Genomic DNA, 18,817 nt, shown 5'->3' on the forward strand with positions numbered 1-18,817 from the left:
CTTGTTATGGAAAAGTCCATTCTAGCTATGACTTAAAATTAAAAGCCATTAGAAGATCGGTAAGTCTGACCACTTTTTTTTTTTTTTTTTTTTGTAAAATCTCAGTATGACAAGAAGAAAACTATGAGCAAGTTAAAGAAAATGACAAATTGGGAAAAATTATTTACAATTCATACCACAGAGGGCTAATTTCCTTAACACATAAAAGGTTTCTAGGAATCAACAAGAAGTCCACCAACCAGTAGTGTGCTGGTAAATGTTTAACAACTGGCAGGAGGGGGAAGGTTCCTACAGATTTGTGTAATTATTTCCACCATGGTGGAATTATTTCTCTGGTGTAATTATTTCCACCATGGCCAATTTCTGGTTACTGACATGAAATCAACCAGATTACAAAATGTCTGAAAATTTAACAATTGGCTGTTATGAAATAGTTCAAGACAGCTCCAGGACACCACTACCACAACCCAATAAAAAATAGACAAAAGCTAGGAAGACAGTTAACAAACAACAGAAATGACTCTTGAGTGTATGAAATATTGTTCAGCCTCACTCAGGAAGAAAAAAAATTAAAATGACATTAAGAATGCCATTTATCTATCACCTATCAGAGTGGCAAAAATCTAAGAATGTGCTAATATTCTAGCATGTAGGAAAAGAGGCCTTCTCCTTCATTGTTGCTGTTGGTGGAAATAAGTACAGCCCCTATAGAAAGCTAATTGGCAATACTGATCACAATTACAAATGCACACACTTTTTAATCCAACAATTCCACTTTAGGTAGTTTATTTAACCATATACTTGTACCCACGCACAATGATGTATATAAAAGGTTATTCATGGCAGCATTGTTTGTAATAGCAAAACTCTGGAAATAATTCCAATGTCTATCAATATCAGACTGTCTGGTTAAGGTAATCCACATAGCAGAATGCAGCACACTAGTAATCAAGAATGAGGATGTCCTCTCTAATCTAAATGGAAGAATCTTATCATATGTTAAGTGAAAATAATCAAGATGCAGAATAGTGTGCATAAATATGCTATCTTTTATGTTTAAAGGGGAGAAGATATGATTTTTATAATGCTTCTATATGCCAAGAAACTCTTGATAGAAATGAAACGAAAAGTTGTAAGACTGGTGTCAAAGCAAAAGAGTTGATAACTAGGCAAATGAAAAGATGGGAGGGAAACTTTGGTGTACCTCCTCCTATTTTCTGAGTTTTGAACTATATGAACGTATTACATATATATATATATATTTCATAGCAGATACATAAAAGTTCTTAGTTTATTAATCCTCTCATGAAAAATCTGCAAAATCACCACAGATAAAGTCACTGCAGAATCTTTATCCCTTCTGTTGTCCAATCTCCAGCTCACTTCTTTTTGCCAGCACCAACATTGGTTTTTACAGTCCCTGACTTTCTTCACTCTGTTCTTATGTTCCTCTTGCTGTTTTCTTGATGTCTTTTTCTTCTCATACAGGCCATGTCTCGCAAGTCTATGTTTGGGTTCATTTTTCTTTGCATAATCCAAGGAATCATAAATCGTGCCAAAGCCCACTGTCTTGCCACCACCAAAATGGGTTCTGATTCCAAATACAAAGATGACATCTGATGTGGTCTCGTACATTTTGGCTAGTTTTTCCCGAATTTCTGTCTTAGGTACCATTGCCTCTCTGGGATGAAGAACATCAGTGACCTCTGTTTCCACTGAAATAATAGGTTGGTCATGAACTTCCTGGTCTGGATAGTTACTATGTCATTCATGATGCCAGCTGAGCCTCAAGCAGCCACGGAGGAAAAGAGCTAGAAGTTCATATTTTTATATATCACTCACTATGACAGTGAATTTGCAAATGCCTTTTAGTGTACTTTGAGGCTATTTTCATTAACCATTAAAATTCAGGACTATTACATCTTTGTGATCTACTTTTATTATATAGCAATCCTCTATATCTCTAAGTAAAGGTTTGCCTTATTTTTTGTCTGTTATTAATAGATTTTCAACAACTTTTACTATGTATTTCTTACACTTTGTCTTTTATTCTACCTGCAGCCTTATATTTTAGGTTTTTCCCTTTAAATATCACATAGCTGGATCTTTAAAAACAAGCAAGTCTAACAATCTTTCTATTGGAACTGGAAAGTTTATCTCATGTGAGCTTATTTTTACCATCTTATGTCATGCTTATTTGTCTTTTCATTTTTCTTTTAGCCTCTGTTGTTTCCTTCTTTTGTCTTAATTTAAGGTTATGCTTTACTATCTTTTAAGATAACGGTCTCACAGATTAAAATAACATTATCAAAAACACAGCTTTAATAAATCATACTTTTGGGGAGATGGGAGTTTTAAAATCTCTCTCTTTTTAAACTTTTCATTTTGAGGAAATTGTAGATTCTGATACAGCTGTAAAATGGAACACAGAGGGAGCCCATGTGCTCTTTACGCAGATTCCCTCTACCATAGCATCTTAAAAAATTGCAGTGCAGGGGCGCCTGGGTGGCTCAGTCGTTGGGCGTCTGCCTTCAGCTCAGGGTGTGATCCCAGGGTTCTGGGATCAAGTCCACATCGGGCTCCCTGCTCTGCTGAGAGCCCGCTGCTTCTTCTCCCACTCCCCCTGCTTGTGTTCCCTCTCTCGCTGGCTATCTCTCTCTGTCAAATAAATAAGTAAAATCTTTAAAACAAAAGACAACAAAACTGCAGTGCAAAATCAGAAGCAGGACATGGATGGTGACGTGCTCCATCCATCTTATCCAGATTTCCCCAGTTTTATTTGTATGTAAACTCTGGCTTTCCTTTGTGGGTAGTCTCTTTGTCTCTCTGGCTGCTTTAATACGTTCTTTTTCAAGCTGTGGTGTTCTGCCATCTCATCATTTGTCTTTCTGTCTTGCTTGGGATTTGCTGGGTTATTTGAGTCTGTGGTTTAGTGTCTTTCATTGATTCTGGAGAATTCCCAGCCATCACCTCTTCAAATATGTCTCTGCCCCATTCTCTCTTCGTTAAATGTCTGCACCATCTTCCACATAACTTTATATCTTTGTCATATTTCACAACTCTATCTTTTGCACTGTACTCTGGATAGTGTGTCTTCATTCCTGTCTTGAATTCATGAATTCTCTTCTCAGCTATGATGATTCCGGGTTGCTCAATTTACCCACTGAGTTAATTTTAATAGTTTATTATATTTTCATTTTTAGAAGATCCATTTATTCTTCAAAACCTACTTGGTCACTCTTTATAGTCTCTTACTCCTTTGCTTGTCTTCCCAAAATTTATTTTTATTTCTTTAAATATTAAGACAATGAAATGATTCCTTTTCTTGGAACTTTATAGGAATTCTTTAAGATCCAGACTGAAGTTGTATTCTTCCAACAAGGATTTATGTTAGTTTCTGCTAGTGTCTTGTGGACACAAGCAATCCACAGCCACTTTAATATGATTTATCTATGTGGGTTTGCAGACCACAAAATGTAAATTCTCATCCAAAAACTGCATGAAGGTGCAATTTATGGTTGCAAACTCTCAGGGAAGATTACTCCCCCACTGTACCCAGTATCAAGGTTGAGAAATCGGCAAAAATTCCCTCTTAGTTTAGTGAAGTTAACTTCCTGTTCATCAGTGATAATCAGGTCTTGGGTGGGCTCCACTTTTCCTCTTGTCCTTCATATCCTGCATACCCATCTCAGGAAATGCCTAACATCATCTCTGACATTCAGCCAAAAACCTCAGGGTGCAAACCAGCTTTTACCCTCACCTGCTAGGGTTCCTAGTAAGTCTGGAGATATGCAGGTTCATGGCCTTTATCCCAGATCAGTGATGTGTTCTCAATGAAGAGCACCATTCAGACTACTGAATTCTACAGTATTGCAGAAATGCAAGTTTCTTATTTCTTTTAAACATCTAACTGTAATTATTTCATATTACATAAAAGATCCTAAAGTCCTGAAGGATTAAATATGTTTGTATTCTTTTCTTCTGCTGCTTCTCACTCATTATAGATGTAATTATGGATTATGAGCTCACATTTGGCATGTTTTAATCTGTGGGAGTCCTGAGGAACCAGATTTGAGTGCCTTCCTCTATAGAAGTTCACTGCTCCTGTCCAGCACCTTTGGGGGCTATAAACCCAGACCACTTTAATTTATCAAGCTGGGGTTTCCCAGATGCCACAGATAATGAGAACTGAAACCACAACTTACGTGAGAAGAGAGTTCAGTTACACATGAGGGGAGACTGTTTTTCCCCCCTCTGGCTAGGACACAGTCAAGAGATACCACGTCAACCTGAAGATAAAGAGGTTTTGTTCCTAGTACACCTTTTCATGGATCTATTGCACCTTGACAATGCTGGCTCGATGCCAACCTTACCTCTCACCTGGGGGGAGCACAACAGCTGTTTCTTGTCTGCCGCAGGGACTCACCTGAGTCACTAAGACCTCAGGCACCCTTAAAATCAATTTTGGGGAGTGAAAAGGGCCTCTGTTGTGCTGTACTCAGATACAGATTTCTTTTGTAAGGAGAGAGTTTGTATGTTTGTTTTCACTATATTAATTTGGTGACATTACTCTAAGTGTCTATATACGTTTTAAAGAGATTATATAAAATACTCCGTGGTCTTTAAGAAAAACAAAGTCTATTCAGTAAATGCAACAAAGAGTAAAAATATACTTCAGTTCTACATTATGACCTGTTAACATTCATATTCATTCATACTGTGTTATGACAGAAACAAAGTAGACATGAAAGAAAAAAAATGTACATAAGAGAAATAGAAGTAAGAGGTATTGAGGTATTAAAGAACTATCGAACAGAAAAAAAAAAAAATTCTGGAGATGGGTAAGAAACAAACCCACCCATCCAAAGAAAAGCAGACCCAGAGAAAACAAAGACCTGGAAGACAGCAGCTTTTGACCTTCATGGAATGAAGACGGAACATCCATACCGAGTAGCTTTTTAAAAGAGGTGCTGAAGAATTTCTTTCAATCACACCACCATTCTCCTAGAAGAGCCCTCAAAATGGGAAATGAAACCTGTGCACCCAGTTTAACTTGCAAGCATGGTTCTCCTAAATTCTGTCCAAGGCAATTAAAAAGTCACTTATCAGACAGCCTCACATCCCTAGGGTTTCTCTCCTCCTTATGTTTCAAAATTCCAGGCAATTCTCAATTTAGAGGTTATAATAAGATTAAAAGGTCTTGTAGGTAAATCTCCACTCATCACGCTGGAGCCTTCTGGCATACATATCTGCTTTACAAACTCATAGCTTCGGGGCACAATTAAACCAACCTCTAGTCATACGTGGCAATTTTGATAAAATCAAAATTTGGGGAGTTGATTCCTTATAAATTCTGTTACCTACAAGTACCATTCCCCCAAAGGAACAACTTTCCTTGTGTTTTTTAAACATAAAAGAACACTCTTTTACTCCGACGCATATTTTTTCACTGTGTAAAAAAGCCAATCACATAAATTCAGAGTTCTTGGATAAATACATAGTAATACCAAATGTTTTATGTCCCAATAAAACTGAACTAAAAATCTAAGTTCCTTTTCCTGAAGAGCAGACAAGGCTACATGGTTATTTTTACTTTGTAATCTTAAAAACCACCAATAGTTAAGCACGGCCTCTGACTTAATAACATATGATCGTGTATTCTCTGAAATGATCAGTGAGTCATCAGTGCCCACAGGTCATTCAAGCCCAGTAACCCTTCATTTAAAATTCTGTGTTCTTGGGGCGCCTGGGTGGCACAGCGATTAAGCGTCTGCCTTTGGCTCAGGGCGTGATCCCAGAGTCCTGGGATCGAGCCCCACATCAGGCTCCTCTGCTAGGAGCCTGCTTCTTCCTCTCCCACTCCCCCTGCTTGTGTTCCCTCTCTTGCTGGCTGTCTCTATCTCTGTCGAATAAATAAATAAAAAATCTTTAAAACAAACAAACAAATAAATAAATAAATAAAATTCTGTGTTCTGGCAAAAAAAATATATGAATAGAGCATTTCCTAAACCATAGTAGCTAAAAGCCCCGAGTATTAGATGGGAGCGCACTCATTTCTCACAGCCCCAGCATCTCGTCACAGACCTTCCCACAAGTGGCAGAACCAACGACATCAATGCTTCCTTCGAAATCCTCCCAAATTATGCAAAGATAACCTGGAAATAAACTTCTGTCCACAGGATGGGCTTCTGTTGGTTCTTCACAAAAAAATATTTCCTGACTAGCTGTAAACGTGAAAAAGGCTACTTGATGGGTATGATAACTCCCAAAGGAGATGTATTTTCTCCGTCCCTACACTAATGAAGTGGCCAGAATTCAAATGCGCTGTCTGAATTTTGACTTTAGAGCATCCAACTATTGATTCCCAGTCCTATCTTTGTCTCCTACTGATGAAAGCACCTGTCTCTTCTGGTCTCAGGAACTAGACAGGAAAATACTTCACAGGCTTATTATTATTAACAAATTTTAAAAAGGCCCATAAGGATTCCAAAAATTCAGATAGGAAACTCAGGACAACGTGATATTGACTATTTACTGCAAGTCGTGGTATTTCCTGCCTTTTCCTAAGAACCGCGTGCGGCTTTTCTGAGTATGGCTAGGTTTCACTGCTTCACAGCCAGGGTGTCCTGGATGCACTGGCATCCGCAGACCCCCTGCACTGTGTCCTTTCCCTCTCATGGGCGCTCGAGGCCTGAAGGTCTGATGTCCTGCCCTTGACAGCCTGCACAGCCCTGGGGACGCAGAGGACAAGGCTCCCCAGCTCCCCTCACTAAGGCTGTCTTCCATTGGATTCTGAACCCTATACAACCAAGGGCCCCCATCTCATTCTCCCACCTTCCCTACTGGTAGAACCAGAAAGAGACGCCTCGTCCTTGGTCTCTGGCACAATAACTGAGTAGGCAATCTTCTGACCTTGCTCTGCACCAGTAAGAAGAAAACCGATAAAAAGAAAGAAAGGTGAAAAGTTCCTAGTGCTGGGGAGAACAGCAGGCTGATTTCAAGTCTGTCACACAGGTGTATGAAATAAGAGCATCTGGAAAAAAATACAGTCTCCCTTGGAACGTCTTCCCATTCCATCTACATTCCGGAATTCCACGCTCCACTCTTCTTCCATCTAGGCTGAAGAAATAACGCAGGATCGTTTCTTTGGGAAGGAGAAATGTACAATTACTCCTTATGGGCTAAAAAATGCAGAAAGTCACACCCAGCCCTAAGAGTCTGCTACTCTCACGAAGGAGTTCCTCATCATGACATAGGATTCTTGTCCATTTTTCATTTGGGGAACTTTCCACTTCTCACACTTGTCTGCCCCAAAGAACCACCTGAGGGGCTTACTGAAAATTCTGATTCCGTTGCTCCTTCCAAACTTAATCAGGATTTTCAGGGGGGAAGGACCCAGGACTCTGATCCTTTAGTAAGCTGCAGGTAATTCTTATGAGGAGGTTCAGTTTGAAGAACACTGCCTTGGGATTATGCTCATCTTTTTAAAAAAAATTCCATTCCTAATTTTTCCTTTATGAGTCCCTGAGGAAGTAATATGTTGATTAAAAGTACTGTGAACTGCACATATAAAGACAGAACCAGTCCACTTTGAAGGCTAGCCTTTTAGAATAGCTAAGTAATATATGCTAGTAAACTAGCAGCTCCTAATTGTTAAATCATTAGGCTGAGGGTTGGTGAGTCTAAGCCACTAAAGCAGATGAAGTTCCTCTAAATTTCAATTATTTGAGGTGTTATCCTGCTTTCCAGCTAGACTGTGCAAAGGGATGGTCTCATCTAGCATGTGCTAACCAAAGACCTGTACAGACTGAAATGGTTAGGTCTAAAAGTCAAAAGACAATGAAAAATCAGGAAGAACTTCTGGAGAGTGGCATAAAAAGAAACCAAGAGGATCTGGAGGCATGTGTTTCTTTCACCATGCTAGATCCCGTGAGTAGCGCAGAACACAGCACATGGAAGGCACTTAACACACGGCTGGCGAGCGGAAGAATGAGGGTCAATGAATGAACGGGGCATGTGTCAGTCAGTGGTACAAATAAAAATGACATCGTATAATTCAGTAGCATCTTTAGGGAAGAGAAAAGTGTTGTTTAAAATTTCTATAAATTACCTGGTAGAAAACCGTTACCAGCCTTTCACCTAAATAAATGACACTGAATTTATTTTCAAAACAGGAAAGGCAAATCCTGAGAGGCCCACAGAAGCACAAAAGTAAAGAGAAAGAAAGAGAAGGGAACGAGAGCTACGAAGCGGGTGCTTCGGGAGTAATAATATGTGAGACGAGCAGCCCACAGGGCGGTAGCACACAACATCTTGGCGATGCCCCTCCCCGGGGTGGGCTGGGCGCCGGAAACCACGTACAGCACACGTGAGTGACAAATTCACCAGAACCACGACAGAACAAGGAAGGAGAGAACTCAGGTTGAGGGAAGGCAAAGAGCCGGGGAAACAGAATGAGGAAGAAGAGTGGGGGGAACGTGCAACGTGTCATGCAGGGACCTCGGTGAGGACGAGTGGGCACCAGGCAACACTCAGTGAGCACAGAGGACGGGTGAAGGCGAGACACACCTCAATCACAGAAACAAACCGCTTACCCTCCGCTTTAGTGGAAGTACCGTCTTTAAGCAAATTAAAAAACAAGGGAAGGGATAACAGGGAACAGTTAGTAACAGTAAAAAAATTAAAAAGCAGAATGTTATTAGCTACTAAAAAAGCAAAAGTACATTTAAAATAAAATTAAAAAAGAAACAAGTTCAACAGCAAAGCAGATTCTGAAGCGAATAAGTGCGCCTTGTTTTAAAATCGGCTTAGTGTAATGTCGCTTTCGGCTTTTGGAAAACAAAACGGAACATGGCAACCCAGGGTAGTGCCTCGGTTGGTACACTGTTGGTTTTTTGTTTTAGCCAACCCTCATCCTCTTCAGAGTTTTTTTCTTAGAACCAAGTACCAGCAGCATGAGGGGGAGAAACCAAAAACTAAAGTACTGAAGAGTCACCCAAAGAACAGAGGCGAGTAGGAAGCTGAGAGAAGCTAGCTCTAGCAATGACGCCTATCCCAACTACACGGTGAGCAGCAGAAGCTGTACAGCGGGGTACCTGCGTCAAGGCCTATGGACTCCATATCTTCCCTCACGTGTCTGGACTCTAGAAGTTTGGAAAAGGATCGTCAGCTTTAATGCTACACTTCTGCACAGATGTAATGTGCCAACCTAGTAGCAATCGTACAATTTCTCAGTAGGATTATGTTAAATTTCCAGCGTTTTTTGTTTTGTTTGGGACATGAGGCAAGTAGGGGCAGATGCTCTCTCAGGAGAGAACGGAATATTCCAGTCCTGTTATCTGAAGAGCTAATGCGGGGCTGAAAACTTCTCCTCAGTGCTTTAAGGGGTCAATTCTATATCTTCAGACCAAAAGCCCTAAGTGCCTTTATGAGCACTGAGGGAAGTCTATGTGGTTCCTATTAAAATATCCCAAATATACACAGAAAAACAAAGACTACTGAGTACTCTAAAAGATGGGTTTTACTCAAATTTTCAAGTGATGAAACAAATACTGATGACGAACACTCAAAGTGGACTGAATATATTGAAACATGGGTACATACTTAAAAACTGACCTAACATGAACAGAGCTATTCTACCCTGGGAGAGAGTCATTCTGACTCCCCCCTTCCTCAAGGACCACATACCAACCTAACGTCATAAACACTCCCATGTGATGCTACCATACGGAAACGGTAGAAAGGGAGAGCACTCAGTGGGGCTCTTTCCAGTCAAAAGGTACCTAAGCCTGAGGTAGTTCCCTAGAGAAAACAAGACTGACTTAACTGACAACTTTCCAGAACACACACCTCTCACGTTGTAACGTTCCTAGCACAATCTGTTTTTTCACCTTACAGTTTATGAAGGACCTTTATATCCTTCATCTATCCCTTGCATGTGTCTGAGCTGGGTGACCATCATCACAACTAATTAGGTGGAGAAACCAGCTTCAGAGACTGCATGGCCCGTTGAAGGTCACCAAGCTAATCAACGGCAGCCCAGCAATCTTCTCTTGGTGCTCTCTCACTGGGCTTCATGCTCAGAACTTTTTTAGAACATTAGTTTCAGAAATGACTCTGGAATTGGTTCATAAACCACGTAAGTAATTCAGTCTCAATGTTCCATGAAGCTTCAATTGTATGTATTCAATTTCCATAAAATCCAAAATAAAACTAATCCAGCGAAGTCCCCAGATTTTGGCTTGAACGACTCTGCTCTAACAAAAATAAAATGTAATAAATGATCAGCCTTACATACGGTGTTCAGTTGTCTGCTGAAAAACTGACCTACCAATCTGTCAGATAGGAATTCTTTTAAAAATAATTTTTAAAAAATCCTTTGGCTGCTGTTAGAGTAAGTACACTCTCCTCCCAAGGTGACACGTGGAAGACCAACACCGTTCTGTGGCACGTGGCTGTGCTGGCTAGTAAATCCACCACCTCTCTCTAGAGATGCCCCTTGTTGTGGTCCCTCCATCCTGCACTCTGCCACCACCCCAGTCGTGTTCTCAAATGGGGAAACACCTAACTATGACTGTCTTTGGGGATTCCCTCACTAAGCCCTTCTGACTGCCCCCGCCGACGTCACGAGGGGGGAACAGCCAGCTTTGTCTATATGGGAGGTGGCGAAGGTGCTGGCTGGGCTACCATGAAGGGGGAAGTGAAGCTGAAGGATGTGCTCAGTGGGACACACCATGCGAGCACCCAGGTACTTACTCGTCACTAAAAGGGATGATGCTCCAGAGAAAGGGAACACCCAACAAAGGGTGGCTGGGAACCAGCAGTGAGCGCACAAAGCTACTTATACTTAAATATCAGCCCTGTAACAGTAAGAATTTCCTCAATGATCGTGTTTTGTAATTTGCTAAATAAATTTGAACAGGGCTAACTGTAATCCCGAGCAGCAGAACTGGGGGAAAAGGAGGTGGGGGTGTGGTTACCTAAGGATGCGTATGACCCGGGAGGCAAGGCTGCTGCAGAGCTGAAAGGCGTAGCACCCGAGGCCGAGGACACCTTGGACTTGGCACTGGCTGCTGCGTTCACATCAATATCGCTTCGAGATCGCTGGAGGGACCCAGTCGTTGACACGGATTTGGTACTAACTGTAGAAGCTTGAGTGGTAAAGAAGGAAACATCAATACACTACATTACACTAGACTACACTACACTAGAATTGTAAACATACATTGTTAAAACTTATTTTGCTTTTCTTATCAAGTTTTCTTTCTTTCTTTTTTTTTTTTTTTGAAGTAGGCTCCACGCCCAGCATGGAGCCCAACGCGGGGCTTGAACTCACACCCCTGAGATCAAGACCTGAGTCAAGATCAAGAGTCAGGACACTTAACCGACTGAGCCACCCAGACGCCCCTTCTTAGCAAGTTTTAACAAAGGCTGGAATGCATTAGCAATGAGGCACTGTTTCCCCTGGTCACTTAAGACAGTTCAGCCAACACTGAAGGAAATTAAGTAACCACAACTATACACACCCATTTGTTTTCTTGTAATCAAAGACTATAAATCCCAAAGAAACGGCCCCTCTTTCTGGTTAATGGGAGAAGTGAGGTAATGAAAAAGCGTGCACATCTGGCCAGTTTCTGCACCATGTGGCCTAAGTAGGCACCCTGACTCCGATGCCCTCCTGCTCTCAGGGAACATTCTACTCTCCCACCTCTACCAGCTACCACACCGCTGTTGCTGCTCAAAGCACCACCAGCGGTCCTCACTCTCCTGTCCAGTGACCGGAGCAAGGGAGCGGCGCTATTTGAGTGGAAAGGTCGCAGGGCTCCACTGGTGCGTGTGTTCCTCACTGCCCTCAGCCGCTGGGCAGAGCCAGAGCACCGAGGGCAGCGCGCTCTGCAAACTTGAGGGGCACCTGAGAGCAGGTGGCTGGCTTCCAGCAGCGGAGCAGCCTCTGGGAGCAGCACAGAAACCGAGGCCTCCCCGAGACGGCCTTCACCACGGCCACCAGTCTCACCTCTAGAGGTGGTGCTTCCAGTAGGACTTCTTTTGGCAGAGAGCGGCCGGCTGAAAATAAAAGTACACGTGTGTTCATAATTATCAAATGTGCGTTTCATGTGCGTTCACCCCAGTACAGTCAACAACAGGAAACTAGGATAACGAAGGAATTATTTCAGAGTTTTCCGAATTTCTCAGGTAACTGGGACCACAATCTTATAAATCCCCGATTTCAGACAAAGCTTTAGCATTCCATTTTGGACCCTCTTCCAAACATAGAGAGAGAAGTCATAACTTGAGACAGAAGTTAGAAATCCAGAGTGTGGACGATAATACATTTAACTCCCTGATTTCTAACACCCTCCCCGTTTCCAGACTTGTCTCCGAATTAACACTCATATTTTATCAGAAGACCCTGGGAATAATTCACTTATTTCACTCCAAAACTGTTTTCTAGGGCTGCCATATAAATGTAACTAAACACTACTTACGCAGAGACCAAGGCCACCTTTTCCTTACCATTCCCCACAGTACTTTACCTAGGAGCAGAACCCATCTGAAGTAAGGGGGCAGTAGAACAGGCACATACACATAAAAAAAAAACACAGCTGGAATTTGGGTCACGTAGCCAATCTTTCAACATACAATCTCCCACGAATGAAAAGCATGGCTGAAGTGCTTACTTCAGACTCTCCTGAGAGCTCGAGGACGAGCGGTCGGACTGCGGCAGAGACACGATGCTGTCAGAGTTCTTCAGGTGGGACTGCAGGGCCTTCTGGTAGGAGGACTCGAGGGTGTGGTACAAGTGCTCTGCTTCTCTGCTGAAGTGACTGTGAAAACCCCAGTAGCACCTAGGGGAGACACACAGCTTGCCGAACAGTCAGGATCGCATGGGGCTCCCACGGAGCTCGGTGGCCCCCCACACAACACAGTCAAGGACTATGATCCACGGTTCACGGCCACTAGGAGCAGCAGCACCGGGTGAGGAAGAGAGGGTGGACAAAGGAGGCCTGGGGTGGATCCCAACCGCACAACTTACTGGCTCTTCCGTCACTGGGCAAGTTCCCAGACTTCTCTGCATCTCAGTCTCACTTATAAAATGCAAACTAAAGGGCCTAACTGGTGAGACTGGGGAGTCTTCGCGACGATGGAGCTAAAACGTCTAGAACTAGACTCAGAACACGGAGGGGGCTCGTTGGTGGCAGCTTTTATAAAAGCGATTTGACACTCATCAATCAGAAGTATTTACAGTTGCCCTGGATAACATGCACAAGAGAGAGGTGCAAAGATTTTCGAGCTACTTGAAACCTGTATTGTAGCATGACTAAAGAACCAGAAAAAATTGTGTGTGGGGGGGGGAGAGAATGCACACAAGGATAAAAACAGCGCAAGTACATCACCAACGACTCTGTTCCTAAGAGCTGTGACCAACTATTAACACAGCACTTATTTTGGTAGGAACTCCCTGAGCTGGGACTGTGATAACCACACTTCAGTGTGGCGATGAGGTCCTCCGAAAACCTCAGGAACCGGGGGAATAAAATTTAACGGAGAGAGCAGTCTAAGAGCAACAGGGACTTGGTCAGGAGGTATCGGTACAGCTAAGTCAGACGGTAAGATTCCAGGTGAGTGAGAAGAGGGGCTACCTGTTCACTACGAAAGCACAGAACCGCCACCCCAGGTGCAACATTCACAGCACTCATCTACACACGGCCCAAGATGGCCTAAGTCTCAGCATCTGACCCCTGGCGTTTACAGTCACGATGACAAAATTATTCCCGGGGAGGCACAGAATGCATGGTCACAGCCACACGACTGGAGCATGACCCGCCCTGAAGGCAAAAGTGCCTGGCACGTGGGATGGCCACTGCAAGTCACCACTGCGGTAATCCCCAGCATCACCTCAACCCACCTGCCCCTTACCACATTCACGCCTTCCCCAGCAGCCACCTGAAGCTTGCAAAGATATCATCCCAGGGAAGGATCTCTGGGACTGTGATTTTTCACAGGAAAGCAAAAGGTCCCTTTGGATGATGACCTGGCTCTTAACAGAGCCTAATGAGTAATAAAATACACTGAGTGTGCATACAAGTGCTTTTCTGACTCGTGTAATCATTTGTCATAAATTTAAAAATGAGCATGCTGTTGTGTACCTCAGTCCTGCTTGTATCAAATACTATCAATCAGTCTGTCAGGTCTGGGCAACCTTCTAAACAAAAAATTAAAGAAATATTGTGACATGCCTTTTGAGGTCGTATTTCAAAGTCATGAGTAACGAAACATGTTCATGTAACTTAATGAGTTTTTAATAAGGCAATCTAAACAACACACCCAAAATTTAAAAACAGGGAATTAAAAAAAGTGGTATACAACAAATACTTACTTTCTGGCTTCTATCCTTGCTTCGGAATCCGCATCATGTATGCCCTTCTTTATTGTTTCGGCTAATACTGATATATGTCTAGACATTCAGAAGAGAAAGCAGTAACGATCATTAACATGTGGTTTTATGCAGATGAAAACAGGTGTGAGAACTTCAAAACGGCACATGGAACCTAGAGCTTTTGTGCCCAGTGAGTCAACCAACATGCAGCTGAGAAATCAGAGCTCCCTGTCCCAGGGCCCTCCCCCCACCCTCCACCAGCCTCCCCCACCTAAGTACCCCAAGTTTTTAAAAATAATGGCTGATTATTCTTACTTCATACTTATTTAGCTCAACCTTTTAGGAACCCAACGAACAAGGCTACAAGGCTCTACCTTTCCATGGCCAGCAGTAGTTTCTATGGAAATTATGAGGTAATAATCATCAGAATACTGAAGAGGCTACCTGCACCACATTTCTGTAATTAAACACAATGTTTTTTTCAAGTTCCACTATGCAACATGAACAAATTTATAAAATCATGTCACAACTTTATAAATAGGTGTTCTCTTTAGTTTATGTTCTGCCCTAGCTGAGAGGAAATAATTAAAGTGTCTCTTTGAATGTTCAACAGATTTTTAAGAAAGAAGGCTGCAATGAGTTAGTCTCACAGAACAAAGAGCAGTTACCAATTTTAGCCCCTTCAGTCTTTGCCTCGTTCTTTCGTTAACTGTTTATCGAGTACCTGCTAAGTGCCAGATGTTAAGTAAGGAGGGGAATGGATAAATACACATGGCTACGTCTGACTTCTTCACACATGACTGTTCTACTCACATGACCTCACATTAAATCCCACTTCCATTCTCCCCCTCTAAATTCCAAAACTATCACCAAATAAAGAGGACATGATATCCAAGAGATGAAAGAATGCATGACTATCTTCTAACTCTGAGGTATCTGCAGATGATATTTTACCCCCAAGAGGCATGGCTTTGCTTCTTCTCTGCCTCCTGCAGTATGGAATGGGGACTCCCAGAAGTATTTCCTTAAAATGCTGCTAATAAAATGATTAGTATGCTATAAAGTTCCTCACAATATGTAACATCAAAAACTGGGTGGCTCGACATCATCATCTGTCTCTCCAAATTTAACTCACAAAGAATAACAGGCACCTCGAATTCAAAGGAACTAAAACTGGCAAAGAATGAATCTTGAAATTAATAGACATTCTCCTCCAAGAATTCTGCCACAATCCTACCTTTTATCATGATGATGTGAAACGTACCAACACTAACCTGAATAAAGAGAAAACTGCTGACTTTCTGATACAAGGGGATCAAAAAGAGAACTGTGAGATGAGCCAAACTGCTTTAAGGATCTGAGAGTTACAAGGGGCCTGCCAAGAGCCGCCTGGAACATTTCGCTGGTTGGAAGTGACAGGAATGTCAGGCGCCAGGCTCAGAGTCAATAAGGAGTTAACTGTGGCTGACTTCTGGGGGAAGACAGCAGAGTGGGAGGACCCTACACTCACCTCCTCCCACAGATACAACTAGGTATCACCCGCATCAGCGTAAATAACCCAGAAAAAACGTGAAGATTAGCAGACCAGACTCTGCACAGCTAAGTGTAGAGAAGAGGCCACACTGAAGGCGGCCGGGAGGGCAGAGATGTGGTCGGGAGCTAAACGAGCCCACAAGCTTTCTGCAAGAGGGGAGACACTGGGGACACCCAGAGGGGAGAGGACCAAACCCTCACCCCAGGCATGGGAAACCCACTTAAAACCAGAGGGTTTTGTGAGTTCTTACAATCAGCGGGGCTTAACAGCTGGAACTTTAAAAATCAGCAGGAGGGAAATAGGAAACTGAGTCCCTCCCCACCCTTAAAGAGCACAAAAAACAGCCCCTTAGAGATACAGCAATAGAAGCAGCACTTTGAAAAACACCTGGGGTATAGACAAGGGAGATTTCTTTACTAACGTCAGAGCGTGAGCCAGAGGGGCAGGGATCCTGGTGAGACTTCACCAGGAACAAAGGAGCTGGTAAGCACCATTTCCCTGCCCCACCCCCAGCCCAGACAGATGAACACCTGCAGGAACGAGCTCAGTGCCAACACTTTCCACCTGGCTTGCTAACAGTATGCCTGCCTTCTGCGGACACACCCCTTCCAGTCAGGCCTTGGTTCCAGGTCCCCCCCACAGCAGACCCATACAAAACTTGCTAACACTGCCTGCCCTGTGTCAGCGTTCTCCTGGGGTCCTCCCCCGCTCTGAGATATCCTTGGCCGGAGCCCATCCAAAGCAGCGCCACAAGCTTGGCAGGGTACAAGCAGACCCGACAGGGATGGATTGGCACTTCTGCAAAGTGACTCCTGCCCTGAGCAGAGGGGAAGATAACCACACACACCAGTCAAGACTGTGGCCCCAGCAGTGGGCTGGAGTCACACAGATGCTCTAACTGTAGGCACCACCCACCAACAGAAGCTTCTCAAGGGACAACACGAGGAAAGCGCCCAGCAGTCTGGCACTACCACACCTCTGGCAAATGCCCATGTGCACGTGACTCAAGCCCAGGCCGGCCCCAGACGGGCCCACTAACAACACAAGGATCCAGTGCTGCCCACAACAGGCAGAGCCACTGCAGGTGACAGGACTGAAAGAAACAGCGACTCAGCCACAACAGCAGGGTGCATGCAACACACATGGAGACATCTCTTAAGTGCCAGTTTGGGTGAACGGGGGACACTGCCCTGCAGGGCACTACAGGACCTCTTCTTCATAAGGAAGGAGACACAGCTGACTTTCCTAACACACAGAAATAGACACAGAGTTCGACAAAATGAGAAGAAAGAGGACTATTTCCCCAGTGTAAGAACAGGACAAAATCAGAGCAAGAGACCTAAGCAAAATGGAGATAAGTAACATGCCTGATAGAGAATTTAAAGTAATGATCACAAAGATACTTGTTGGACTTGGAAAAAAGGAGTGGAGGACCCCAGTGAGAACCTTAACGGAGAGAAAGAAAACATAAAAAAAGAACCAATCAGAGATGAAGAACTCAATAATGGAAATTAAAAATACAATAGATGGAATAAACAGTAGCCTGGAGGAAGCAGAAGAATGGATCAGCAATTGGAGGACAGACTAATGGGAAGCAATCAAGCTGAACGGGAGAGAGAAAATATATAATAAAAGATGAAAACAGACTTAGGGAACTCAGTGACACCACCAAGCATAGTAACATTTGTGTTATAGGGAATCCCAGGGGAGAAAGGGGAGGGCAGAAAATTTATGTGAAGAACTACCAGCTGAAAACTTCCCAAACCTGGGGAAGAAAACAGAAATCCAGATCCAGGAGGCACTGAGAGTCCCCAATAAAAACAACACAAGGAGGTCCACACCAAGACAAAGTAATTAAAATGGCAAAACACAGTGATAAAGAGAGAATTTTAAAAGCAGCAAGAAAAAAGAAAACAGTTACATACAAGGGAAACTCCTTAAGGCTATCAGCTGATTTTTCAGAAGAAACTTTAAGGGCCAGAAGGGAGCGGCATGATGTAGTCAAAGTGCTGGGGCGGGGTGGGGGGGCTTCAGCCAAGAATACGCTCTCTCTCCTCCTTTGAATGATAGCCTTGCTGGATAAAGAGTTTTCCAGACAAATGAAAGTTAAGGAAATTCATAACTGCTAAATCAGCCCTACAAGAAATGTTAAAGTGGGCTCACTGAGTGGAAAGGAAAGACCACGAGCAGGAGTAAGAAAAGTAGGAAGCACAAAAGCAGTAAAATTAAGTAGATCTATAAAAATCAGTCAAGGGATTCACAAAATAAAAGGATATAAAGTTATGAACCATATACCGAAAATGTGGAAAGGGAGGAGTAAAGAATGGGTTCAAACTTAAGCAACCATCAACTTTAGACTGCTATATGCATAAAATGTTATATACAAACCTAATGGTAACCATAAATTAAAAACCAGTAATACATATACAAAAAATGGGAAAGGAAGCCAAGTATATCACTAAAGTAAGTTAGCAAACCATGAGAGAAGAGAGCAGGAATGAAAATGNNNNAAAGGAACAGAGAACTACATAAACAACTGTAAAACAAGTAATAAAATGGCAGTAAGTACCTACCTATCAATAACCACTTTGAATGTAAATGGATTAAACCCTCCAAACCAAAGACACAGGGTGACAAAATGGATAAAAAAGCAAGACCCGATTGGGGCGCCTGGGTGGCGCAGTCGTTGGGCGTCTGCCTTCGGCTCGGGGCGTGATCCTGGCGTTTCAGGATCGAGTCCCACATCGGGCTCCTCGGCTGGGAGCCTGCTTCTTCCTCTCCCTCTCCCCTGCTGTGTTCCCTCTCTCACTGGCTGTCTCTCTGTCACATAAATAAATGAAAAAATCTTAAAAAAAAAACAAAAAAACCAAGACCCGGGACACCTGGGTGGCACAGCAGTTAAGCGT

General features: G+C 43.0%; 1 protein-coding gene and 1 pseudogene across 1 annotated transcript in view; both read right to left on the reverse strand.

Annotated features, from left to right (window-relative positions):
- CLASP1 (cytoplasmic linker associated protein 1) overlaps nucleotides 1–18,817 on the reverse strand; it is a 262,476-nt gene that overhangs the window by 87,540 nt on the left and 156,119 nt on the right. Inside the window, exons 16-19 of the mRNA XM_040619053.1 lie at nucleotides 14,378–14,455; nucleotides 12,678–12,845; nucleotides 12,014–12,063; nucleotides 10,980–11,150 (exon numbers count right to left, since the gene is read on the reverse strand). Coding sequence (XP_040474987.1) covers nucleotides 10,980–11,150; nucleotides 12,014–12,063; nucleotides 12,678–12,845; nucleotides 14,378–14,455 — 467 coding nt within the window. The remainder of the gene's footprint in view (nucleotides 1–10,979; nucleotides 11,151–12,013; nucleotides 12,064–12,677; nucleotides 12,846–14,377; nucleotides 14,456–18,817) is intronic.
- Nucleotides 104–1,772, reverse strand: LOC121099787 (annotated as a pseudogene).

The sequence above is a fragment of the Ursus maritimus genome, unplaced genomic scaffold, assembly GCF_017311325.1.
Source record: "Ursus maritimus isolate PB19 unplaced genomic scaffold, ASM1731132v1 scaffold_1, whole genome shotgun sequence".
NCBI classification, from domain to species: Eukaryota; Metazoa; Chordata; class Mammalia; order Carnivora; family Ursidae; genus Ursus; species Ursus maritimus.